The sequence below is a fragment of the Xenopus laevis genome, chromosome 1L, assembly GCF_017654675.1.
Source record: "Xenopus laevis strain J_2021 chromosome 1L, Xenopus_laevis_v10.1, whole genome shotgun sequence".
NCBI lineage: Eukaryota > Metazoa > Chordata > Amphibia > Anura > Pipidae > Xenopus > Xenopus laevis.
This window is the reverse complement of record NC_054371.1, coordinates 92,442,382-92,469,512: the sequence shown is the minus strand read 5'-3', so window position 1 is coordinate 92,469,512 and position 27,131 is coordinate 92,442,382. Positions and strand designations below refer to the sequence as shown.

At 37.4% G+C, this 27,131-nt stretch overlaps 1 protein-coding gene across 10 annotated transcripts in view; it reads right to left on the bottom strand.

The window, feature by feature from the left end:
• LOC108711543 (WD repeat and FYVE domain-containing protein 3) overlaps window positions 1–27,131 on the bottom strand; it is a 244,162-nt gene that overhangs the window by 89,080 nt on the left and 127,951 nt on the right. For 8 of the 10 annotated variants that reach the window (XM_041591303.1, XM_041591310.1, XM_041591320.1 and 5 more), the window contains 12 exons: window positions 25,804–26,035; window positions 24,690–24,850; window positions 24,240–24,351; window positions 22,188–22,378; window positions 19,613–19,765; window positions 19,201–19,274; window positions 16,896–17,057; window positions 12,313–12,407; window positions 8,132–8,252; window positions 7,075–7,292; window positions 6,115–6,350; window positions 179–313 (listed from right to left, as the gene is read on the bottom strand). In XM_041591303.1, the coding sequence (XP_041447237.1) occupies window positions 179–313; window positions 6,115–6,350; window positions 7,075–7,292; window positions 8,132–8,252; window positions 12,313–12,407; window positions 16,896–17,057; window positions 19,201–19,274; window positions 19,613–19,765; window positions 22,188–22,378; window positions 24,240–24,351; window positions 24,690–24,850; window positions 25,804–26,035 (1,890 nt within the window). The remainder of the gene's footprint in view (window positions 1–178; window positions 314–6,114; window positions 6,351–7,074; window positions 7,293–8,131; window positions 8,253–12,312; window positions 12,408–16,895; window positions 17,058–19,200; window positions 19,275–19,612; window positions 19,766–22,187; window positions 22,379–24,239; window positions 24,352–24,689; window positions 24,851–25,803; window positions 26,036–27,131) is intronic. The other 2 variants (XM_041591313.1, XM_041591311.1) reach the window with 2 other exon arrangements.

Here is a 27,131-nt window from a genome sequence, read left to right as displayed (position 1 = left end):
TAAGTTAAAAGCAGCTCTATAAAAAAACAACAAAAATATATATTATATTTAATAATCCTTGAATCAATGGTGGCGAAATATGAATGAAAATAGGTACATTGTTTTTCCCATTTGAAGTTGACATTGTTTTGTGTTAAGCAAGACTGGTGGCGCTAGACACTGGGACTGGACTACTTACAGAATTGAGCATGGTCCTGAGCATGGCCAGTAAGAGCATGGCTGCCTCTGTGCAAACATTGTGGATAGAAGAAAAGACATTTCCGCTGGATACTGGGACCCCAAAGATAAAAGTCCAGATCGAGTCCAAGTCAAACTAAATAGAAAGAAACATGGGCTTAAAAGTTGTCTACAGTTGTTAACAGTTGTCTATTTTGCTGTGTTCTACTGAAAGAGCGATAGGAGAAATGAACTAAAGCTGTAAAAACAAAAGTAGATTCAGGGCAATGACACACAGTGGGTAGTTTCAACAGACAATAATGAAAATTATCTCTGCTGAAACAATCAAATTGCAAAACTATTCCAAAAATTAATACTGAATTTAAGTGTTTTAGCAGAGACAATTCTCAGTACCTGTATTGTTTATGGCATAGTATTCGGCTCCTTCAGATTGAATCTTCAAATTATTTTATTATATGAGCCCTAACAATGTCCTACCCAGTAAAAATCTGGCTGAAAGTTGTCAATACAGTTTCAAAATCCTGTCAAGGCAAGCACTGCATTGGTGCAATGATGCAACCCCCTCCCAATAGCCTGCTTTGGCTCCCATGGAGATTTATTCATTGGCCCAGCGGCCAAACTATCACCAATGATATGGCCCTGCACTTAGGTGGCCATATCAGGCAATTATCCACTTGTTTGGCGAACAGACCAGGTTTATGGCCACCTTAAGCACTGAAATCTGTCTACCACTTAAAAAAATACACCCTGGGCTTAATTTACCGACATAGTGGTAAATCACAGCAATGCGTTAAAGATCAAATATAATTGTGTGGTTAATGGGAACACCACTGCCACAATTTAGCAGCGATGTTGGCAAATGGGCCCCACTGAGTACACAGTGGCAGTTGACTTTGGGTTGCAACAGAATTTGGGTGTTCAAAGCCTCCATGTGGAAGGAATTACTTGCTTAAACAAAAAAAAAGAAGAAAAAGAAGAATATAAAGATCAGCTTGTCAAAATATCTCAGTATATGTGCATGAAGACTAGGGTATATGCATCATGTCTAAAAAATGAGACCAGGAGCAATATAACAAAAATCTTTTTGTGGTACATAAAGACAAAGGAAACTAGGGCCATACAAACAAAGAAGATGGAAGTCATAATAATTTAATAAAGGCAGTACACATTTTGGGTTAAACACTTCCTGAATTATTATATGCATCATGTTGCCATAACTAGTGGTGGAAAATAAAATAAAATGTGAATGATGTGCAGCTAAACATCTTTATTATTAAAAAAAAAAAAAAAACCTATACACTAGACTTAGTTAACCCTTTACCTGCCAAGAATGTAGGTACAACTATCTTGCAGGGAAAAGCCCCAACTTCCAAGCACGTAGTACCTATGTTCCTGGCTGGAAAGGGCTCCCCGCTGCACTAGCAGCGCTTGCCGCTTCTGCAGAGGGCTCCGGTGTGCTTCTTAGGCAACAAGCAGAAGGGGAGGCCATGTGGGTCCTGCGATTATTCAGACATGTGTCTGCACGTCTTCTGCGTCTCCTCTCTGCCTCTTCCATCCTGCTTTAGGACCCCCCATGGCTGACAAGGACCCTCCTGGACTTCAGAACAGTAAGTAGCCTTTTTTTTTAACCCTTATGCACACATTTACACACACACACATACAGTGGTGTGAAAAACTATTTGCCCCCTTCCCGATTTCTTATTCTTTTGCATGTTTGTCACACTTAAATGTTTCTGCTCATCAAAAACCGTTAACTATTAGTCAAAGATAACATAATTGAACACAAAATGCAGTTTTTAAATGAAGGTTTACGTTATTAAGGGAGAAAAAAACCTCCAAATCTACATGGGCCTGTGTGAAAAAGTGATTGCCTCCCTTGTTAAAAAATAACTTAACTGTGGTTTATCACACCTGAGTTCAATTTCAAAGGTTATAAAGCCATTTCTAAAGCTTTGGGACTCCAGCGAACCACAGTGAGAGCCATTATCCACAAATGGCAAAAACATGGAACAGTGGTGAACCTTCCCAGGAGTGGCCGGCCGACCAAAATTACCCCAAGAGCGCAGAGACAACTCATCCGAGAGGCCACAAAAGACCCCAGGACAACATCTAAAGAACTGCAGGCCTCACTTGCCTCAATTAAGGTCAGTGTTCACGACTCCACCATAAGAAAGAGACTGGGCAAAAACGGCCTGCATGGCAGATTTCCAAGGCGCAAACCACTTTTAAGCAAAAAGAACATTAAGGCTCGTCTCAATTATGCTAAAAAACATCTCAATGATTGCCAAGACTTTTGGGAAAATACCTTGTGGACCGACGAGACAAAAGTTGAACTTTTTGGAAGGTGCGCATCCCGTTACATCTGGCGTAAAAGTAACACAGCATTTCAGAAAAAGAACATCATACCAACAGTAAAATATGGTGGTTTTAGTGTGATGGTTTGGGGTTGTTTTGCTGCTTCAGGACCTGGAAGACATGCTGTGATAGATGGAACCATGAATTCTACTGTCTACCAAAAAATCCTGAAGGAGAATGTCCGGCCATCTGTTTGTCAACTCAAGCTGAAGCGATCTTGGGTGCTGCAGCAGGACAATGACCCAAAACACACCAGCAAATCCACCTCTGAATGGCTGAAGAAAAACAAAATGAAGACTTTGGAGTGGCCTAGTCAAAGTCCTGACCTGAATCCTATTGAGATGTTGTGGCATGACCTTAAAAAGGCGGTTCATGCTAGAAAACCCTCAAATAAAGCTGAATTACAACAATTCTGCAAAGATGAGTGGGCCAAAATTCCTCCAGAGCGCTGTAAAAGACTCGTTGCAAGTTATCGCAAACGCTTGATTGCAGTTATTGCTGCTAAGGGTGGCCCAACCAGTTATTAGGTTCAGGGGGCAATTACTTTTTCACACAGGTTTGGATTTCTTTTCTCCCTAAATAATAAAAACCCTCATTTAAAAACTGCATTTTGTGTTTACTTGTGTTATCTTTGACTAATAGTTAAATGTGTTTGATGATCAGAAACATTTTGTGTGACAAACATGCAAAAGAATAAGAAATCAGGAAGGGGGCAAATAGTTTTTCACACCACTGTACATGTACACATTCACAATACACATTTTACTAAAGCTTTATTCTTTTTCTTTTCATGCTTGTTTTTATGCACACTTTTTCACATATCTATACACACTCACATACTCCTATACACACACATTCACACAGACATTTTATAGATTTTCATTTTATAATTTTGCCTCTTGTTTTTTCCCTAAAAACTGTAGAATTCACAGTGTGACTATTGGATCAAGCACTCTGACCATTAACCACACTGTCTGATCAGTTATTTTGTTATTTCAAAGATTTACCTGATTTTATTTTTTGATTTTATTGCAGTTTTATGCTTGCATTGTTGTTCATCATGTTTTATTTAGTGTAGCTAAACTGTTCAGTGGACCCCAGGCTTTCATACTTGGGGTGATTTATCTTGATACCTAATAGTATGTGGGAGATAAGATGTAGGGTAGAAGTTTTGAGGTGATTTTTGGAAATGTCACCAAAATCACCAAATTTAGGAAAGGTTTGTGGCTTGGTGCTTTGGAGGAGAAATACATGCATACCCAATTTGGATTTGGGGGAATGTGTACTTTCCGAAAATATATGGTTTTCTGGGGTGAACATACTTCTACCTTTGACACCCCACAATGATATAAATGTGTTGATTTTGCAGTGCCTGAAATGACAGATCATATAGGGGTCTTCATTTTGGGGCCCCTATATGCCACGTGCTAAGAAAAACATACATATTGACATAAAACTATTCAGCGGACCCCATGTTTTCATATTTGGGGTGATTTATCTTGATACCTAATAGTATGTGGGAAATAAGATGCTGCAGGGTGAAAGTTTTCAGGACATGCCACCAAAATCACCAAATTTAGGAAAGGTTTGCAACTCCCCCCAAATGATGTAAATGTGTTGATTTTGCAGTATCTGGAATTACAAAACTTTAAGCCTGAATAGGGTGCCTATACTTTGTGCCCCCTATATGCAGTATACTAAGGCAAACCGATACATATTGGGCATCAAACTGTTCAGGGGACTCCTGGCATTCATATTTAAGTAGTACCTAATGATGTGTGTGAGATATGATTCTGTAGATTGGAAGCTTTGAGGTAATTTTTAAAAAAAAATCACAAATTTCTAATAAAACTTTAGGAAAGAATTGCAACTTGGTAGTTTGGAGTACATAGATATATTTACCCATTTTTGATTCTCCAGATTGAATAAAAAATGGGTAAACTTTCTAATAATGGTTAGTTTTCTAGGGTAAAACATGATTTTTTTTTTCATTTTATTTGACACTTTACCATATATGTAATATAAGGCATTAATGGGGGAATGTAATAAAAATCGCTAATGGAAAAACTATTCGCAATGCGAAAAGTTATGCCTTTGTGCGAACAAATTTTGCTTTGTGCGAATTTAATATAGCTTTTGCGAGCCCGGAAACTGTTTAGCGACCACTTCCGACAGTGAAAGACCGTTTGCGAATTTTATAGTTTGCGCCAATGCGCAGTCAATGTAATAAAACTTCTTACTGAAAAAGTCGTTATGTTTGCTCCAAAAGATTACGACACCTTCAAGCACTTCTTATGAGTGCGCAATTAAAATTCGCAATGCGCAATTAAAATTCGCAATGCAATAACAGTTTAAGGAACAATATTACATTGCGAGATGTGGATTTTTAGTCTTATTGGTGCGAATTGTTTTGCTCTTTGCGACTTTTATTACATTCCCCTGTAAGTCTGCCCAGGAGCAGTAAACCATAGCAACCAATAAAATGTTTGCATTTAAACATGTGACCAGTAAATGCTTCCTGCTGATTGGTTGCTATGGGTTACTGCCCCTGGGCAAACTTAGTGCCTTTTATTACATAACCCCCTTGGAAGCCTATATTTTTTTACAGAAGTGGAATTGCACCAAAATTCTAGCATGTTTTGAAAGCTCAGGTTGTCCCAAAAAAAAAAAACAATATATTGTTTTCCTGGGTAAACTAAAAGACCCCCCAGGAAAGGCCCTTAAAGTGAAAGAGTACAAAATGTTCAAAAAGAGTCTGGCAATAAACTTACCAATTCAGCCAAATTGGCTGGCAGTGAAAGGGTTAAAGAGGTTGCTCACCTATTGACCTAACTTAGGTATGATGTAGAGCATGATATTCTGAGACAAGTTACTATTGTTTTTAATTTTTATTATTTGCAGTTTTTGAGTTATTTAGCTTTTTTTCAGCAGCTCTCCAGTTGCAATTTTTGGATCAAATTACCCTACCAACCATGCACTGATTTGAATAAGGACTATGAATATGAATTAAATGGTGAACCACCCCTTCAAGAATTCCTACGATAATTGTTACAGTTTGGATTTCTAGAATGAACAGGCTGAAGAATGAGCTCTGTAGCTCTGTTCGTGAATAAATAACTGGCAGTTAGAAATAATTCTAATCTTAAGCAACATTTAACGATGATTAAGGTATAAAAATAATTTCATGAATGTGGAGTGAGAAGTGATACATAGGGAAGGCTGAAAACATTAACATCTGTTAAAAATGTTATCAAGTGGTTTCTGAGAGCTATATTTATTTGTAATATTTCCATAAATTCCTGGGAAAAAAACACTTTCCCTACAGAACGCATTATCTCTTCTGTTAATCTTTAGAAATATGTTTATGTACTATTATATACTGTAGAAAAGTCGTGAGTTTTGACAATTGTATTTGAGATATATTGCCATGTGAAACTGAAGATTCTCTAATATATTGATTATCTTTTGCCAAACCCAGTTAATTTTAGGACATATTACAATGTCGTGGCTTAATGTTATTTTTGAGAACTAACTTTAGTTAGGAGGGGAAAAAAGATGCATGTCTTACTGGCTAATTCCTACCTGGCAACCACGGTTACTTCGGCTGCTGACGACAGGTGCACTGACCTGTAAGTTCTCAGGCAGTTCAGTGACTGGCTGCTGCAGAAAAAGTGTCATAAGCAGGAAATACAGTGCAGGGACATTCGTGTGCTTAGGGAGAAGAGACTGAAGAATGGAGAAGCCAGGAAAATGACAAGCTTCACGATTAATTTCCCTGAGTGTTGATCTGCCGCCAGCACTTCTTCCCACATTAAACCCTAAGATAAAAAATTATTATTAATGGTAATTGGCAATAGTAATTTTGATATATGCAGTATTCATCTAATGATTAAAACTATTTAAAGAAAAAAACAAAATCATTATACTAATCCTAAAAGTAAAATCAATTTAATTCTCTTTATGTAGTTAACAAAGGGTCTGCTCCTAACTCATATCACAGCTATAATAAGATGACATTTTTGCAGTCCAATGCCATGTCATACTTTCATCAGATTCCCATCCCCTTTTCAGTAGATTGTAGAAGCGTGTCACTAGATAGCAGATTGTGGGTGGGGTTGGACTTTTAAAGCTTTGGGGGAGGGTACTTCTGATGGGAGAAGTGTGGCAGGGCTATAAACAGTAAAAATGGCCAGGTAAGTATGATTCCATTTGATACCTGAATTGTGCATCAAAGAAGGAACTTATATACATATACAGGTGTATCTATACACTCATATATACCAATACCTATATTAACCAACTGTAGTCCTTAATATCACAGTAGACTTGGATATTATGCTTGTTCAAGTTATCATCTGACAACACAACATCCCCTGGTAGGGCACAACCTCACTGCAGTAGGAGCTTTGTCAAGACTACAAATAAAACTACAAATAAGTAAACTCTAGCTTTTCATTCCTGTGTTTCCACTAGCACGTTGTTTATTTTAATACAAAGCTAGGAATGTACTAATTATCAAAGTAATTTTATTAACAGTTTTACCTAGTACAGTGCCTATCTTATTGGTCAAGACAGAATCTGTTTGGTCAAGCCACCCTCCTCCAGTTACGCCTTCTTTAAAGCGAAGAAGAATAGATGGGTTACTAAGCAGCACCACAAGGATCCTCATGGCTGCAGTGACGGTGGTAGAATGCAAGTGCTCTTCCATAAACATGATGACCCAATCAAAACCAAGAATCTTTATCAGCTCTTCACAGGCTCTTAATAAAAATAAAATTAAAAAAAGAGGAATGTACTTTAAAACATTGCACAGTTATAACATTGAATCAAAAATAAGTTACAACACATTTAAAAGCCTAATGCTAAAGTAGATATGGTTGTTTAATAAACTATGGGAACTGGTACTTCATCTGTGAGTAACCATTATGTTATGTCTGTTTTGTCTGTGGACTTTCATGAATTGAATTATCAATTTATAATACGGCCACTGGTAGGCACAACAGTTGTTTAACATTTGCTAGAATGGAACTTGCAATTGAACGTGTTTATATATCTCAAGAGGATTCATATGGCATATACACACTGCAGTAGACAGTCTCCGAAACTCTTCCATGATTATACTTACCAAAATTGTTTATCATACAGATTTGTGTGACAAAAATAATTTTTCAGTTTAAATATTTTATTTGATTTTCACATTAAACAAATAAAATCAATATGACAGCAAATAATATGCAGATACAGAAAATAGGTTACATTCAACTCAATGGTATGTTATTATCAAAAAGGTATACCATACAAGAAAACTAACACTTGCCTAAAATATTAGCAATTAGAGGCAAGTAGAAACGGTTTCTTTATAAAGGTGTTATAGTTGCCCTGTAAATAGGGTTTAAATATGGCTTATTTTCTCTTAAAAATATACCTTATAAAGACCTAATATAGTCTCATAGTATAAGGTAAAGCTGCAATACAGCTTTTTAGCACTAATCATCATAGTCAATACTATATGATGAGGGTATTGGCTAGATTCAACAGATGTACATTACTTTTCTTTCAAAGTAATATCCGACAAAATTGTCCCCCACCCAATACTCACTGCAGATTCACAGCGTTTTTTTCTTTGGAAGTATACAAGAGTTTAAGGAGCACATCTAAAAGTCTGTTCCTTAAAATGATCAGGTTAGCAGATACAAGTCCTCCAAAATCATCATCTGCTCCTTACAAAAGACAGAAAAGTAGGCATTAATGTCAGAGTACTCTGTGTTAATTTATACCTATACCTGAGTGTAGTACTGAATTTTGGATATTCAACAATAAGCCCATACACGCAATGGGTTAACAGATATCTGCCTTTTCATCAATGGCAACTGTGAAGGTGCAAGCCTGGACAACAGTCATCCTGCCATAAAACAATCCTTGTAGCTACAGTAATGTCCATATCAAAGAGATGCAAATTACTGGACATACTGGTGTGGGTGCAGGGATAGCAAGAGTTCCCAAGGGAATGACACTCTGCTGGATCAACAAAGGGACACCTGGAGCATTGGGTTATGGGATTTCTTTCACAGTGCATCCTAACTTGATTTCAGTCCCTTGTCTATCTAAGAAGAGTTGAACCATCTTCAAGAAAAGCTAACATCGGCCTGATTGGCTGGGACTGTCTTTTGGGTGTGGCTGTTTTGGGAACAGGGTAGTATGTTTGTTTGAATGGTCTTCCTTATGTGTATATAAAGAGCATTGTAAATACTTTATTAGTTAGTCACTTTCCACTCCCTTCCATTGCATCCTTCCCTATCCCTTTCTACCTCCCTCCATGTTAGTTAGTTCCCTTTTTATGTTATACCTTTTAGTTCCTTTGTAAATAAATACCACTTATTTAAAGATCAGTCTGCCTCAAGTCATTAGCCTGGCACCTCAAAATAGAGCAGATCTAACACTGAGGGTTAGCAAATATTTGTGTAATTTCATTTAGAGAATAATTATGTTATTTTGTTATTTATTATGCTATTTATCTATTTTTATTTATTTTTTAGTAATTTATTATGTTATTTCCACACAAGTGCATATTCTTGCATTTATCAACATTGAAACTTATTTGCCAGTTTGCTGCCCAGTACTCCAATTTAGTCAAACCTCTCTGCAAAGTAGCCACATACTGCATTAAGTAATTATTAAGGAGTACATTACATACTATACAAATATTCAATGATCATGAAAAGGAATAACTAGAATCAGATGCACAGACCCCTCTTCTCTTTGCCCACACTTGCCTACTCTGCCCCACCAGCAAAATGAGCAACACAAATTTCACTGCTATACTTATGTTATGTTCATGTCACATAGAGTGAATTCTCTTAGGGGCAGATTTATCAAAGGTCGAGGTGAATTTTCGAATTAAAAAAATTAGAATTTCAACTATTTTTGTTTACCTTGACTAGGGAATAGTCCAAATTCGATTTGAATTTGGAAAAAAATTACAAAATTCGAATATCGAAATTTATCATGTACTGTCTCTAAAAATTCAACTTCGACCATTCGCCATCTAAAACCTGCCGAATTGCTGTTTTAGCCTATGGGAGACCTCCTATAACCTATTTGTAGTCAATTGGTGGACTTCGAATTCGATCTAATGCGCTATTAATTTGATTTGTATGACTAGAATTCAGCCGGATACTGACCTATTCGATCAAAAACGGACCAATTTGGCCAAAAAAACTTAATTTTGGTTGGTCTTTTTGAATTTTGAAGTTTTTCAAATTCGACCCTTGATAAATATGTCCCTTAGTGTACATCATCTGGTAGATAACTCCCACACTGCCTGAGCCTCTTTCCAATTTAAATAGCAACCACTAGACACTTCTGTTACTAGTGCTTCTTGGACAAAAAATGCTCATTTCTATTTTCAAGAGAGGGACCCCTCAGGACTGGAGATAATTGCTGGTAACTATTTCAATTAAGCAAGAGGCAAGCAGCTTACCTTGACCTACAGTGAAATATAGTGGCAGTAGCATGTGATGTTTTGCTGTTTTTTTATCAGCGGGATCTAAGCATCTTATTAAAATAGAAGTAATGGACAATACAAAATGGCCTAGTCAAAGCTTTGATCCCTGTCCAGTTGAGAATCTGTGGGTATATTTGAAAATTTTGGCTCATCTGACATTAAAGGGCAGATTTATCAAGGGTCGCATTGAAAATTTGACTTTTTAAATTCAAATTCCATTCGAATTTTAAAAAAATTCAAAATTCGGATTTTGTAATTTATCATATACTGTCCCTTTAAGAATTCGGCTATTTACCATCTAAAACCTGCCAAATTGGCGTTTTAGCCTAAGGGGGACCTCCTACAATCAATTTGGAGTCATTTGGTGGACATTTAAAAAAAAATTATTTTGGGTGAAAAACCTTGAATCGAATTTGATTCAAATTTTCAGCTCAATTATTTTTTTTAATAAATTTCGATTGATCGATTTTGTTTTGAATTTCGAGTTTATGGGAGTTGATGGGAGTTTTTAGAAACTCCCATAAACTTGAAATTGGACCCTTGATAATATGCCCCTAAGTCTCATCTAACCTGATAAAATCCAATGTAGGATTTGTATTTCAGTAAAATAATCAACCCCGAAATAAAAATTTATAAAAGAAAACATAATTCTAAGCAACTTTCTAATATAAATTTATTAAAAATGTTTAGTGCTTTTAAAATGTATTTGTAAGAACAACTGCTGCTGAGAGCAGCATTTGCTTAACTCCCAGTTACTACTTTTTAAACAAAGTTGCAAAACTCTTAGTTCCCCAGCAAATACAGGTCCGTTAATCAGCTGGCTTGTCTTACATTGTATCAACAATCTGAGCAACCAGGGCACAGAATAGACAGGGACCAACGCTGCATTTAATAGCAAATTATATATAAATAACTTAAAAACCATATACATATTGCAATGAATGTATATCGCATATATGTTTAGAATTATGTTTTCTTTTGTTGGGCAAAAAATACTTTTTTGGGTTGACATTCCCTTTAAGTAAAAAGCAAATGAGCCTAATGAGTTTAAGATTTCTAAACCAAACATAACTATCTACTGGACCTTGCAGCCTTATTAAAGGTTCAATAAACATGGACAGAGCTAGCATACTGTATATAAAATTTAAAGTAGCAGGGGGATAGATTACAGAAAGCCAGAAGTTGGCTTTCATAGAGGCTTGGAATTCCTTCATAAATCAGGAAACTTCATACTCTATTCTTACTCTGCTTGTCATCACTGCTATGGATACTACTGTGACAGTACTAGCATAGTGTGCAGTCTCACAACATGCCATTTATAAGGACATAATTTATGTGGCCATGCATTGTAAAATACCAATTTTATTGATTGTATATTTTTCTTTTATTACAATAAAAAAATACTAGTGTTTTTTAATGCTTTGGAACAACAGTGCTTTATTTGATTTTCTGCTTTTTAAATATCAGGCTAAATTTTCTCAACTTGCTGCATGTAGGCCAGCCATAACTCGATGCCCATCCAACAACCCAAGACTCGTCTACTGTACATGCATGTCTATTCACTCTTTAGTTATTTCTCTACCTGCCACTGGGGGTTCATCACATGAGAGATAAAGCATCGGTCATACGCTCTGCATCCAGTCATCGGTGCTCCAGAGGCCACTACATCTGGGTGACATGACATCCTTTTTTTTTCTGGCACTCTACGCCCTGACCTTTATGGCCTTCCCACAAAAGTGGGCTTTTTAAAAACTTGCTACTAATTAGCTCATTTTTCTCAAGGGATAATTGCAACATACTAAAGCTGCCATATGAGTACTGATACATTTTTTTATGTGTATTCTGGTAGTGGTAGGCAAGGATATCAGTCATTTTGTCCACTGGGCAGGTTTGAAATGCACATTTTCAGCCAGTGTATGGTGAGAAGATCAGTAGATGACTGAGTGAAGAGGAGCCACAGTTTCTCTGCATTTCCAGACATTTTGATCTTTTTGGCTGTCTGGCCAGAACAATACAAAGTTTGCCAATATCTGTATGGCACCCTTTATGGTACAGTATGTAATCAGCCTGCTGGCCAATCAGTCCAAAACCAAACAGGATACGAACACTTTAAAACAATGACCCAGAAAAACACTATCATAACATCATACAGACAGAGGACCTGAAAGTGAACAATTTTACAGGTGTCTACAAATTGAACAATTAATAAATAAATAGATAGAAAACAGTTTTCTCTCAAAAACATGAAAACAATAAAAAAATGACATTAAAAATACCTGGCTCTAGTTTCTCTTCATTATTTACTTCCATAACCACAAATTTCTCACATACAGCAAAGGTAGGCAAGGTTGATGAGATAAACTGACCAAACCTATACAAGCAAAATTAGAAAGTTTGAATTATTATCCACATTGACAAAACACATTACTTTAACAGTGAGAACATTTAGGGTTATGGCACACAGGCAGATTTGTTGCCTGCATTCCCAGAGTTTATCCAGACTACTGTGAGTAATGGGTTTTATTTGTGACAATCTCCATATCACATGAAAAGATAGATTTTATACTAATCATTAAATCATTTTCTCTTGTCCTACATTTGGGGACACAGGCACCATGGGGATGAAGTTCCTGTTGCTTGGAGAATGGACACTAAGAGGTTAAAGTAGCTCCTCCTCCTGCACTGGGCTTCATAACCTGCCTACTTCCTCTAACCTCAGTTTTCAGGACAAAGAAGGAAGGACAAACATAAACAGAAGAGGAACCCCTTCCCCGTTACGATATATATATATATATATATATATATATATATATATATATATATATATATATATATATATATATATATATATATACATATATATATATATATATATATATATATATATATATAAATATATACACACACAATCCAAGGGACTTACAAAGTAAGCAGGGTGCTAATCCGAACAGCGGTGAGTGATTCCGCTCTCATACAATATCTATCCAACCAGATCGCACTCCGTAGTTAAAACATAGCATTTATTAGCTTGTTTAAAATGTAACAAAGTATAGCGTCATTTGCAACATGAAGTATCACTTATCTGTTTGAAGTCCAGCAATAACGCTATAATAGACCTGTTTTTCTCTGCACTGAACAGCCAGAAAAAGGAACAAAGTTCCTAACTTAACTGGCTTTTGGCAGAGAGCCCAGAACAGAGCAGAAGATAAGAAACTTTTGTAAACTTTCTAGATAAGCAAATAAGCAGTTGTAATATAAGATAACAGGTCCTTTGGGAAATGTTAGACTCACAGCTTAAACAATTCACAACAATTCACCTTCATTAGCAAAACTGTGAACAGGAATAAAACACAGAAATATGTTCAAACTTTCATTACCTGGCAAATTTTGCAAAATGAACATGGTAAGGGAGTGTGGCCACAAAAATGGGCGTGGTCGAAAAAATTCGCTGCGCCTACGCTTGCCAACTTTTTTTGTTCTCTTTATTTCCAAAATGCTGGGAGGTATGTAGTCAGCCCTAAATTTTGGGTGCGTATCTCTTAAGTGGTGAGTCATTCCACATATATCATATTTAATCCAGCAGAGTCGCACTCCAAGATGTTAATTAAAACATAGCATTTATTGTCTCGTTATAAAAAACTTAAAATGACAGGCTTGAATTTATACTCGTCTGTACGGAGAGCCAACAATGACGTTTCGGGAACTCACTCGCCCTTCCTCAAGAGTGTCCCCGTTGAGTATTGCAGAAAAACAGCCAGTTTCACCGTATCTGGATTCTCAAGAAATAGTGGAAACGACTATATATATATATATATATATATATATATATATATATATATATATATATATATATATATATATATATATATATATATATATATATATATATATAGTGAAAAAGGATTGCGGCACTCACAGGGTTTTAGTGAAAAAACAAAAAAAATGTTTTATTATTAAGCCTCAATGTTTCGATCCCCCACAGGGATCTTCGTCAGGAGCAAAAACAAACATATATATATATATATACACAAAAATATATATAGTACTCCTACAGGCTCTGCGCGAGCTTCACAAAGAAAACTATAGTCCAACCTGGACCTAAGATTAACTGATTCACTTGAGTTAATTGAATTAATTGAATAGGAACTGAATAATACAGGGAGAGAAGGCCTGTGTCCCCCAATGTAGGACAAGAGAAAAGGATTTAACGGCAAGTATAAAATCTATCTTTCTCTTGCCTAGATTGGGGGGACACAGGCACCATGGGGACGTCCCAAAGCTACCCATGAGGGCGGGACGTAATCCCAGGTGCTCAGGAAATCACGGCCTGTAACACCTTCCTCCCGAAGCTCGCTTCTGCTGAGGAGAGTGTATGTATCTTGTAGAACCTGGAGAATGTGTGGACAGAAGACCACACTGCAGCCCTACAAACCTGTTCAGTGGAAGCCTGGTGGTGTACTGCCCAAGAAGTGCTGAGGGCTCTGGTAGAGTGAGCTCAAATTCCGAAAGGGTGGAGGCTTACCCCTGACTGTGTAAGCTCGGAGGATGGCTGACTTGATCCATCTTGACATCATGGCCTATAAAACACGAAAGCCCTTGGTAGGACCCTCCGGTAGGATGAACAGATTTTCCACTCTTCTTATATCCTTAGTAGTTGAAATGTATGTCTGTAGCGTGCAAACTACATCCAACGTGTGCAGTTTAGGTTCCAGTGGCATCTTGGGATTTGGACAGAAAAGAACTACTATGTCCTGATTAATATGGAACTTATATGATAATATGGAATATAGAACAAGATTTAGATCCCATGGAGGGATTGGGTGATGGTATGGTGGGACCTGTCTCGGGGGAACCCTGTAGGAACGTCTTGATATTTTGTCGCACAGCCAGCTGTTGTTGGAAGAGAATGGACAGAGCTCACAAGTGGACTTTTAGAGAACTAAGAGCTAAGCCCTTATCTAAGTCCTCCTGGAGAAAAAGAGTAGGTTGCCCTCATTCACGACCAGTGGGTCCCTGGAATTGTTCTCACACCAAGATATGAAGGTATTCCACACCCTCTGATAAATGTGTGCTGATACTAGCTTTCTAGCTTTTAGTAAGAGATATGGCCTTCCTCGGAACCCCTGATATGGTGAGTATCAGGGCCTTAAGAGCCACGCCGTTAAACCCAGCCGTGGAGAACTCTGGTGGACGATCAGCCCCTGTGATAACAGATCTCTCTTGATTGGAAGGTGGAAGGGAGCGTCGGCTGCCAGTCTGACTATTTCCGTGAACCAAGACCTGCGTAGCCAGAATGAAGCTATCAGTATTGTTTCAGCACCGTCCTCCCTTATCCTTCTGATGACTCTTGAGATCAGTGCCAGCCATGGGAACATGTATACCTGGTCAAAATGGCCATGGCGCCACTAACGTGTCTACTGACATTGCCATTGGGTCTTTGCTTCTTGCCATGAATCTTTCTAGCTTGTTGTTGTAATGGGATGCCATCAAGTCCACCTCTGGCATGCCCCAACGTGCCACTATTTGTTGAAAAACTTCCGGATGCAGACTTCATTCGCCCTGATTCAATGTCTCACAACTGAGGAAGTCTGCTATCCAGTTGTCTACTCCTGGAATGTGTACTGCTGAGATAGCTGGTACATTCCTTTCTGCTCAGAATCCTCTGTGCCTCTGCAAGAGGCTTCTTGTTCCTCCTTGGTGGTTTATGTAGGATACTGCAGTTATGTTGTCCGATTGTACTCCAACCGGTTGACTGTTTAGGATGTCTGTTTAATGAGTCAGCAAAAGGCAGATCGCCCTTAGTTCTAGGATGTTGATGGGGAGTGGCCTTTCTCCTAGGTTCCATTTGCCCTGTACCGTGTGGTCTCCTAGGACTCCTCCCCAGCCTTATAGACTTGCGTCTGTTGTTATGACCATCCAGGATTGGTTGGGAAAAAGTCTCCCCGAAAGAAGCGTCACTGGTAGCAGCCACCATGTCATTGACTCCCGAACCGGATCCGTTACAAGTATCCTGCGATCCAGCTCCCTGTGGATCCTTCTCTGATGTTGTAGGACTAGTCTCTGTAGTGGTCTTGTGTGCAGTTGCGCATAGGTCACTGCCGGGAATGACGTGGCCATTGTTCCCAAAGCCCTCATGGCCACTCGTAATGGTATGGACCTCTCGCTCTAAATAGTTAGCAGTCGAGAGTGAAAAGGAAGATACCTTGGTTTTCGGGAGAAACGCCTTCCCTATGGACATGTCCAGTATCAGACCTAGGTATTCCATCCACTGCGAAGGTGTGAATACTGACTTCTGGTAGTTGATGAGCCATCCCAGCCATCGAGAAGATTATTGGCTGGGGGGGATCTGGAAAGAAAACTCGGGCGCCCTTTTCTGGCATGGCACCTGACTCTAATCCACACCACTGCTCCCTGCCATAAAGTGTCCGTCGTCCTTCTGAGGACACTAAAGAAAAGCTGAGGGTAAAGGAAGTAGGCAGAGGATGAAGCCCAGTGCAGGAGGAGCTACTTTAACCGCTTAGTGTCCATTCTCCAAGCAACAGGAACTCCAACCCCATGGTGCCTGTGTCCCCCAATCTAGGCAAGAGAAAGATTTTTCGGTAGATTTGTCACCAGCTGTAGCAAATTTTTAACTGTGCATGACAAATCTTCTTGTGTGCCATCATCCTTAACATTCCCAGTGATTAACAGCTACTAAAAATATGATACTTTTGTCCTTTGTTTAAAGTACAAAATACATTTCCGGTATACAAACAACTTCAACAAACTAAGACAGTTTGCAAATGGTCTCTACATTATGCTGTTACACAAGAGATCCATTTCTCAGAAAAAAATAAAAAAACGTTTTTGGAGTGATTACCTGAGCAAATCATTGCTGTTCAGAAAGCCCTGGAGAAGAAAGCTCAAAACATTACTAATGGCTGTAAGCGTGGGCTGGGAAAGAGACATGTCTCGCAGGGTCAGCAGAAGCTTAGGGATCAGTTGGAAATCTCTCATCAGTTTTGCATTCTTGGCAGCTTCACTACAAGTAAACAATGAACCAACACAAATAATCACAGATTCAAAGTAATTAAAAGCAATTATCCCACCCTGTAAACAGTGTCGTAATTATACTGGGCCCTGCAGAAAGTTATTTTCAGTTCCCCATAAAGTTTCATAAATACTTATTGAAACAGCCAATGCCCAACATAGCATCCACTACCAATTGCCCCCCTTCAGCATTCCATTTCTGCTTCCTTTGTACTTATTGGCAAGCTATATATTATACATTTTGTTTTGTACTAAAAGAGTATGCGGGTGGGTCCGGGTTGAGCTCTTCTCCTGCTCTCCTTGTCTGCAAACTAGCGCTGCTGGCTTCCAGCCCCTAAATTTATAGACTTGCACCCACACCCATCCTTTTCATGTCGTCACTATGGGAGGGGAATGACGGGCTGGTTGCGGGTTGGGAGGGGGTTGGTTAGGGTCTAGTTTTACAGAACACAAATGTTTAATATTTACTTGCTATATTGTTGATAGATTTCTCAGCAGCATCTGTGGAATATTAGCATCATTATTGTATCAACACTAACAGCTGCCTTTAATGAAACTCAGGGATTCTGCTTAGCAGGGCCAAAGATAAGAAACATATCAACTAAAAGTATAAATGTAGAACAGTTTATACAGTCGGTGACCCCCCCCCCCCCAGAGATGTTTCAGAAAGACATAAGGTGAAAAAAGTAACTTTAAGCTTCAATATTAAAACTATCACAAATAGAAAATAATAAGTATAACTGAAAAAATTCTGGTGAACTATCCGAAAAGCATGAGTGCACACTGGGATTTAATAAAAATATCATTTTATTTGGTTACATTAAAACAGATCTATATATATATATATATATATATATATATATATATATATATATATATATATATATATATATATATATAGCAGGAAGAAAGCTCGCACTCTCAGGTCTTAGCAGTAAGAAAAAGTGTTTATTTAGAAAACAAGATCGACTAACGTTTCGGCAAAAAGGCTTGAGTGTTTGCCGAAACGTTAGTCGATTTTGTTTTCTAAATAAACACTTTTTCTTACTGCTAAGACCTGAGAGTGCGAGCTGTAGATATCAGAGTAATGTAGATATCAGAGTTTTAGATTTAAGCCATAAGTGGTTATTATCAAAGAACAAAGATTATAGAACACAACACTAGTTACAGAATTGCTGTGTTGTAGAAGAAGCACAAGGTTAAAGGCCATTCTGTTATTAGAATGTAGAATGTTTGCACAGAACAAGGAATACATCTGTTGTCTCATGTCACAAGTATAGTGCAAGGCCAAGCAAGACACATCGTCTCAGAAACTACAGCATAGATACCATTCTGGATACTGTGCTGACACAGTAGTTACACCTTATTTGGCTATTGTACTGAGGCTGTGAGTCTGTCCCTAAGATGGAAATAGTGACACAGTTATGCTAAAACAAGAATGATGATTGGTTGCCTCTGGATCAGCCCCATGGAAGAAGAAATGGTTAAATAGTCATCTGTTATATTGCTTATTGTCCCTCAACATCCTCACGAGCTTTCAGGATGTGTGAGCTATTATTTAATACTCTGTATTGTAATACTCTGTATTAATGTATACCTCAAATAAAGCTGTCTGGTTAATTTCCTGAAAGAATCTGTTTGGTTCAAGTCAGGCCCAGGGGGAACTTCGGGGCCAGGCTCGATTTGAGTAAGTATTTATTTAAATCCAAGAGGGACTTACTCATCGTGGCTGAGAATCTTATATCCCTGGAGGACTATAGGAGCATAAATCCGACACGAGCTTTCTTCCTGCTATACCAAAAATTTTGCTTATTGCACCCAGGCAACTTGTGACTACTATACGAGTTGTGCCGACTTCCAGACTGCTTTATATATCTATCTATCTATCTATCTATCTATCTATCTATCTATCTATCTATCTATCTATCTATCTATCTATCTATCTATCTATCTATATATCTCTATATCTATATCTATATATATATATACACACACACATACACACACATAGTATTTAAAAAATTTAATTTATGACCAACCACAAATATATTTTTAAACTATTATAAACACATTATTTTTTGGTCTAAAAAAATTTACAGTCACCATAAAATTGCTAGGTGAATTCATAATCCTACCTTGATTCTGTAAGAAGCTCAATAAAATGCTCAAATAGTGAAAGATGTAGTTCATACGGAGCATGTAGCCAGACCTATGACACACAAAATAAAATAATATATTCCTCAACACTCCAAAGTTCAGAGTCTGCTATACTGCAGACTGCAATTCCATTCAGATGTAAATTTGTGTCATTCCCTAATCATGACTACGAATGCTTATAGCTGGTATGGTCTACTTGTAATTATACTGTCGAAAATATAAATATGTCAATAACGTGATTAATTTTTCCTAATGCAGCATATGTTATGGAAAACAGTCTAAACACAGGTTTACAGGTAAGAAGCCATTTTATGGGTTTCATGCATGATCTGTGATGCACACTGGGTATAGTTTTATTCTCACATTCTGCTTTGATCTGACACTACATACCTCAAAGTCACAAAGCAGGTCCTGGAAAGCTGTTGAATTAGGAATAATAGAAGTCTCATGGCCACTATCAACTGTTCCCACCAAGGAAAAGGTCAGATGCAGAATATGGCTGTTCAGGAGGCCCCGTTTCTTCTTCAGCAACATGGCTAACAACTAACACAAAGTAAATGTAGATGAAATTAGTCTAACATTTAGATCTTAATTTTAAATGGAACTGTACTGTATTTCTAGGAAATTAATACTGTATTGACCCATTTGTCATTATTTTAGTTTGCACATGTCACCTGTTGGATTTTCTATGAAATAGAAAAGAATTCTCCCAGCAACCAAAGTAGAAACAGGAATATAACAAATACCGTATCAACTCACGCACATAATCATAGTCCAACCGGCGATGCCCACAAACAGCCGATTGGATGCGGTTTTCCCTTCGGGGTATATTTATCAAAGAGTGAAGTTCACTCACGGAATTTCACTCTAGCAGACTGTGGCTATTTCTAACTTCACTCTTTCATAAATACACCCCTTAGTGTTCCAAACCAAAGCAAATGCAGAAAAGAAAGTAATGGAATGTTGCAGCAATCATGATTAAAGGACATGTAAAGCCTATATTTTCTTACCATGTATATAAGTTAGGCATATCTTCCCCACCCAATCCAAATCATTTGTACTGCATTTACCCCCTCCATTTGCCAGCACCATCACATTTTCCTAAAACAAAAAGCAGCTTTCACCAGACAGCCATTTTCCCTCTGACATCATTCGTAACATTGACAAGTGTGCTGTAAAGTTCATGCAATGCAGAATGTAGGTTTACAATGGCACACCATACTTTGATAAAACGTTCTGCTGGGGTTGAGCACTGTAATGGTTAAGCTGAGCTAAGGAGAGGTGGTTAGGAGAAAAAAATAGGATCAGATAGCTATAGCAGAAATTCTATGGGAACCAGCAATGCTATCTCTTCATTGGCTGTTAGACTGGAGGGTGTGTTTAGTAATCTGAGCTGAGAAGAACTGAGCATGCTCATAAACCAACAGCCAAAATAAATTCCCGAGGGAGGGGGCAAAGTGGATTAGAGGAGTAGAAGGATTTCTAAGTGTAACTTGCTGCAACCTTACTGTTAACCTTTTAACAACCAGAGTGGCAGGTATCAAAAGATTTTAAAGAGGATGTTCACTGATTATATTTTTGTTGGGGGTTTTTACACGTCCTTTAAGGGTAGAGAGGTTCGAAATGCACCATGCGTTCCATGCTGCATGTTTTTAGTTCATTGCAATAAAGATGAACGATTTTAACTAAGGCCTGATGCCACTGCATTCCATTACTTTCTTCTCTGCATTAGTAGAAATAGGAAATAGAATCTGCAGTGTGTTGCTGGGCCAAAATGTTAGAGAAATCCAAAACCTTTGTTGCCTTAGCGAGGAATGTGCAGCTCTAACTGCAGAATACATCAAGAGGACTCAACCTGAAGGTATGGCTAGACCAAGGGAGGGATTATTTTGTAAATAGCCCTATGCACAGAAATAACAGCTACTACCACCACTTTGCTGTCCACATCCTTTCTAGTTCCTTTATCAGTCTTTTAGCTAGAATAAGTGTGCAAGGGTTTTGTTGTGAGTCTGAAACATTTAGTAATAAAGTGAACATTTTAATTTTGAGGAACTGTCTGTCAGTCTGTCCCTGTTCACAAGTTGGATCAGCAGGGAAACCAACTGTTATAATTTGACCAATTTGACATACTGGGTGTTCTCACTTCTCCTAAGAGTTACTTAATGCTGTTAAAGAACAGCTGCTAAATAGCTGCTGTTACTATGTAGCAGCATGCTCCCCACTTTAATATTCAGTTACAGAACAACTATTACATATTTATTTTCAAGTAATTTAAAAGTTCAGGAATTACAGCAACATTTGTATCACATTTTAACTCTTTAGTCAGCAAAGTGGCTTGCTAATGCAATACATGAGAGGGGGGACCTTACTTCATTCTAAAACAAAGTTTTGAAAACTGGTAAAACAAAACCAAATTAATTTATGATATACTAGTAATTCAAAACAAATAATATGAAGTTGAACTAAGCCTTTAATACAGGAAAAGAAAACAACAATGTAAAATCTAACATGGACATCTAACCGCACAAGGAAAAAATGCATATCGCTTGGCTAAATATCTGGTCAGCAGTGTCTACATGCTTTACAAAATCACAAACCCGATGTATTTAAGGTGAAAATAGCTTATGAAAGAGTACAATATGCATGCATGTTTCTCACCCACCAACACTATAAACCTCAGTTTCTCAATACCTTTACTAGTGATGGGTGAATCTGAATCGTTTCACTTCTCCAAAAATTCATGAAATGGTGAAAATTAGCCAAAACACATTGAAGTCTATGTCGCGTGATGCGGTGCGTCAAATTTTTAACATGCAACAAATTTTTTTTCACCCATTGGAATCTATGGGCATAATTTTTGGGTCAAACTATGTGAAAAATTTCACATTTACCAAAAGTGCTTTTCATTTTGTAATATACGTCCATTATCAATTGTCTTTCACGGAATCTTTATGATGTCTTTTACCTGATAACCTTTGATTCTCTCCATTTCTTTATTGGCCAGTGGGTTGCTCTTTACAACACAAACAAGTGCCTTGACAGCTGCATACAGTCCTTCTACATCAGAAGCCATTGCAACTAAGCCAAGTATAGCAGCAGCACCACCTATGTATTGTAATGTGGTGGCCACTGGCTTTGGGACAAATGTTCTTACACCTGAATGAAAAACAACAGAGATGTAGCAAAGTATACAGTATACAATAGCAGAAGTACAATAACATGACTATATTTACATCACATGCAATATTGCATGGATATGAGTGGTATGATCATTTTGATAAACTGTACTCATGTATAATGTGCTTAATTATTTATATTAAACAATTGTTTTTACTCAATATTTTCATGAGTTTATAATCTTCAATAACAAAAATGCAATATTGCATGGATATGAGTGGTATGATCATTTTGATAAACTGTACTCATGTATAATATGCTTAATTATTTATATTAAACAATTGTTTTTACTCAATATTTTCATGAGTATATAATCTTCACTAACAAAAATTAAGACTTTTTTAGACAATCAACATCTCTTGATATGTATGTAAGTGTGCCCACGTGTGCGCGCACGCACGCACGCACGCACGCACGCACACACACACACACACACACACACACACACACACACTGAAGTGGAGGTCAGCCCAGAGAGCCCTCCTTTTGCATATTTGTGGTGACCTTTGCTGCATGTGTGCACATTTAGTCTGATCAGATTCAAATCAATGGAGCAGGGACAGAGAGCAGATCTACTTCTAACCTGCAAAAATACGCAGGCTGAGAGAAGCTGGAGCCTCCAGTCTGTGTGCCCATAGCCTTTACCATCTGACAATCATCACCCACTATGACACGGTTTCCACCTGTCTGCTGATCTTCCGGGTCTGCCCCATTCTATTAATTATCTTGGGGTGTGGTGATGATTAGGGAGCAAAGGAGTCGTTTTAAAAGTCAGACCCCTGCTCCTTGACCTGGAAATGCTACAGATCATAATAGTGGTGCAACTAGTCACTGGAGGGCCAGGGTGTAGAATGTGCACAACCACCCCCACCTCACAGTTAATGACCTGTACTTTTATACCTCTCATAAGGTCATGTCTTTAACTATATATGTATATCCTTATTTATATAACACTGCCTGCATACATAATGATGTGCATTCATACAATAAGCACAATAGTTTAAAGGGGACCCGTAACCCAAAAAAAATATTAAAAATTCTATTTTATCACATAAGTCAAGCAAAATGAACTTTAATTACACTATATAAATTATTTGAATTCTATTTCCTTCAGTCTGGGAATTCAAAATTATAGCAAGCAGGCAGCAGCTATTTTGTGGCAAGCCTTGAATCATCTCAAAATCTTGTTTGTGCACCTTATGTCCATACCCATGCCCTGGCTACACAATTAAATGGTAAAGAGAAAGGGAGATATGTGTGGAGAGCAGTGCTGAATGGAAAGTGAAAGTAATTGTCTTCCTCGCCTCTATGCCTAAGGCATAGAGGAGTGGCAGACGATATTTGATTGACAGCTGATATTTTTAAATGAGCTTGCAACAGCTATGAATGCTTTAATAAAAAAAGAAATGGGATTTCATGTTTAATTTGAAAAGGACTTTTATTATACAGATTTTTGTATCTGGGTGACAGGTTCACTTGATGAGGGAATGAGGGAGGGGACTGAAACATATAAAATGCAGTTGCAGAGATAACAAGCCCTGCAAAGCTTTTACTATAACTTATAGAGGCTGAAGGACACTACCTCAGTGTAATTCAGCATGAAATACCATCCTGCCATCATTGGTAATTATTAAAAGGAGAAATAGGGCCAGCAAAATGATTTAGGAGTTATTTCCCAGATTCATCCAGAAGATAGCTGGGCAGATGCAGCTCTGGATTGGGACATCAGTGGCTATTATTATAAGTTAGAAAATCAGTAGTTCTTCAAGGTGGCCTGGACTTTTGGACCTTACTGTATGTGTGTGGATGTTTATCAGTTACCTGACACATACTGACTTACCCAAATAGCCAATGAGCGCAGCACCTATTGTCCGAGCAGGTCCATTTAAATGTCCAGCTGAGTTGTGCAGCAGTTTCACTGGAGTGGCATTTTCATGCGATGATATGGACAGCTGAGTAAATAAAAGAGTAGCATTAAATTAATATTAAGATCATAATAATAGGGCTCAGGAAAAAAATATTTGTTCAAAATACAGTTTTAAACTATAATTTTGTTAATTAGGAAATCATTTTTGACCACTTCTTAAAAAGAAAGAATCCGTGTTACTTATATAATTGGCTGCAGCAAGCTGTTTAACGGCAGCTTTCAAGAACACGGACATGTAAAAAGAAAAAAAAATTTTGAGCTGTAGTTCACCTCTTTATTTTTTGACTAGTTTAGCAGGAAATGGCGAACAGACAGATAAAAAGGTTTGTAAGTGTATTTGAACCCTTTTTAAATTCAATATACCTGTTTTGCAATGGCTTTACTATCCAGTTTATTATAAACTTTTCGAATCCTTGCAATGGTAAGTGAAGATACTGAAAGTGCATAGAGTCCAAAGGAAACCTTCTCTTCTGGCACAAGTGACACAAGGGATAGACTGCCAATTTCAGATTTTGAGTCTTTACCTTAGAAAAAAAAATCATAAATAATAATTTTAAGAGTCTTGTTTATAAAAGTCTGTATTTAACAGACTTTTTAAGATATTTTGACACATGCAATTTAAGCGCCTGGGTGACAAAGAATTTCTTGTTTTCTATAATGAAAGCAGTAAGCAAACTAGCAGACAAGTCATGGAACTACATTGCTGGCATCCAGGCAGGTGTGTTTGCTAGCTGACTCCTGATTAAAGGGGAACTATTGTGAAAATGAAAAATGTAATATAAACTTCATTATACTGAAATAAGAAACTTTCTAAATACAAGCAATTAAAAATTATGTACTGTTTCTAAAATAATCAAGTTTATCTTGACAGATAGATCCAATGTATCTTATAGGGGGGGCTCCTTTTTCCTGGAAGATGTATTATTGCTCACTCGATTAAAATCAATACTAATCCTGTCTCTCTACATGCAGAATTTGTGTAAAAGGCAGTTATTTTGTTAGATTTTGTGAGCTCTAATTCATCCGCTAGGAAAGGAAGCACCCCTATAAGATATATTGGATCTAACTGTCAATGAATATCTGACACCCAACTGTTGCATGAAGAGAGAATAAAGAGAAACAGATGCTGAGAGAGGGATAGTGAAGATAAACTTGATTATTTCAGAAACGATGGAGAATATTTAGTTTATTGTATTTACAAAGTTTCTCACTTCAATATGATGAATCTTATATTACATTTTCATTCTGCTATAGGTCCCCTTTAATTTGTTAATCCCCAGCCAGTCAAGCTAAAAGGCCCATAAAATAAATGCCATATTCAACTATCATCCCAGTAACTAGCATGTGTTGATGAGATGATTAGGGCAACTATCAGGATAGATATTTTGTTAAATGAGCAAAACATTTAGTAAGCATTTACAAATACATTAGAGTACAATTTTACAAAGAAATTAAAGTTTATTAAAGTCACACTTACATGGTGTACACACTGCTTGAAAACTTCCAACATAATTTGGTCCAAGTTCATATATGATACCAACACTAGCAGAAGTCAAGACTTCCTCCAAAAAGTGAGATGGTCCCAGACGCCACACCAGGCAGGACAACTGGCGTTGTGCTGGTGGAGTGCCAATGTATGCATAAACCGTACTCACCATGGGTGGGTTAGTTGAACCAGACCCTCCAGGGGTACTATGCACATAATGAAGCTGCAAAACATACAGAGAGCATTCAGTTACCATTTGCAGTTAAGTAGTTTGGGAGCAAAAATAAGAATGGTTTGCTATAGTCTTTCTTTATACAACATAAGATATTATGGGGCATATTTATTATGTGGTGGAAAAAACAGTGGCATGATACACCACACATCACCAAAAACGGTGTAAAATCCTGTGTAAATTTTTTACACTTTTTATTCTCAGAGTGACTTCTGCCGGAGGCAATGTAAAATAATGGAGCAAAATCTGGTGTTCGCGTGGCGTTAAATAAAACACACCGTGATATTTTGTCATTTATTTTGCACAGTTTTCTGTGAATTTCGTTTTACATCTAGGTAAGAAAACACACATTAAAAGCAACCCCACTGTAATTTTCAGTTGGGTTTGACATATTTGCAGCACACAAATCTTCAAAACTAGCAATACATGTAATAGCTTGCTCATGCAACCTGAAACATTTTCAACTACAGAGGCACAGGATTCATAGCCCATTCCTACAAACATAAGAAAAAAAGTAGTTAAAGCAGTGGTAGACTGCATACTAATGAATAACACTTTACAAGGCAGAAACTATTGTATTTTACAACCAAAAGGAATAAATGATGTAAAGAAATATAAATAAATTAGGCCAGAGAGCCTGGATCTCTACCAAATACAACTAAACATATAACATACAGACATACAACTAAACATATATGATGTAAATGTCTTGTATATAATAAGCACCCAAATTAGTCAGGTGGTCATCTTTAATAATATACAAAGCAATAAGGGCGGGTCTGCATTTCAGATTTTATTTCTGGTTTACTTCTCCTTTAAATACATGGCACTACCTAGGTTGCAATTTTAGTTTAGCACTTTTATGCTTTTTAAGGTGCTAGAAGAGGCTGTAACAAGTAGCAGAACATTTCTTTACACATTATACATTCAATTGCAACAGAAATTTTGAAACATGGATGTCAATTTTAGTATAAATCCATATTTCTGTAAATTTTTACTGTAGCTTGCACATACATATAGGTTAACTCATTTATTTATCTTCAGACCTCAATATGCACAAGAAATGGTGTACAGTATATTACTTACC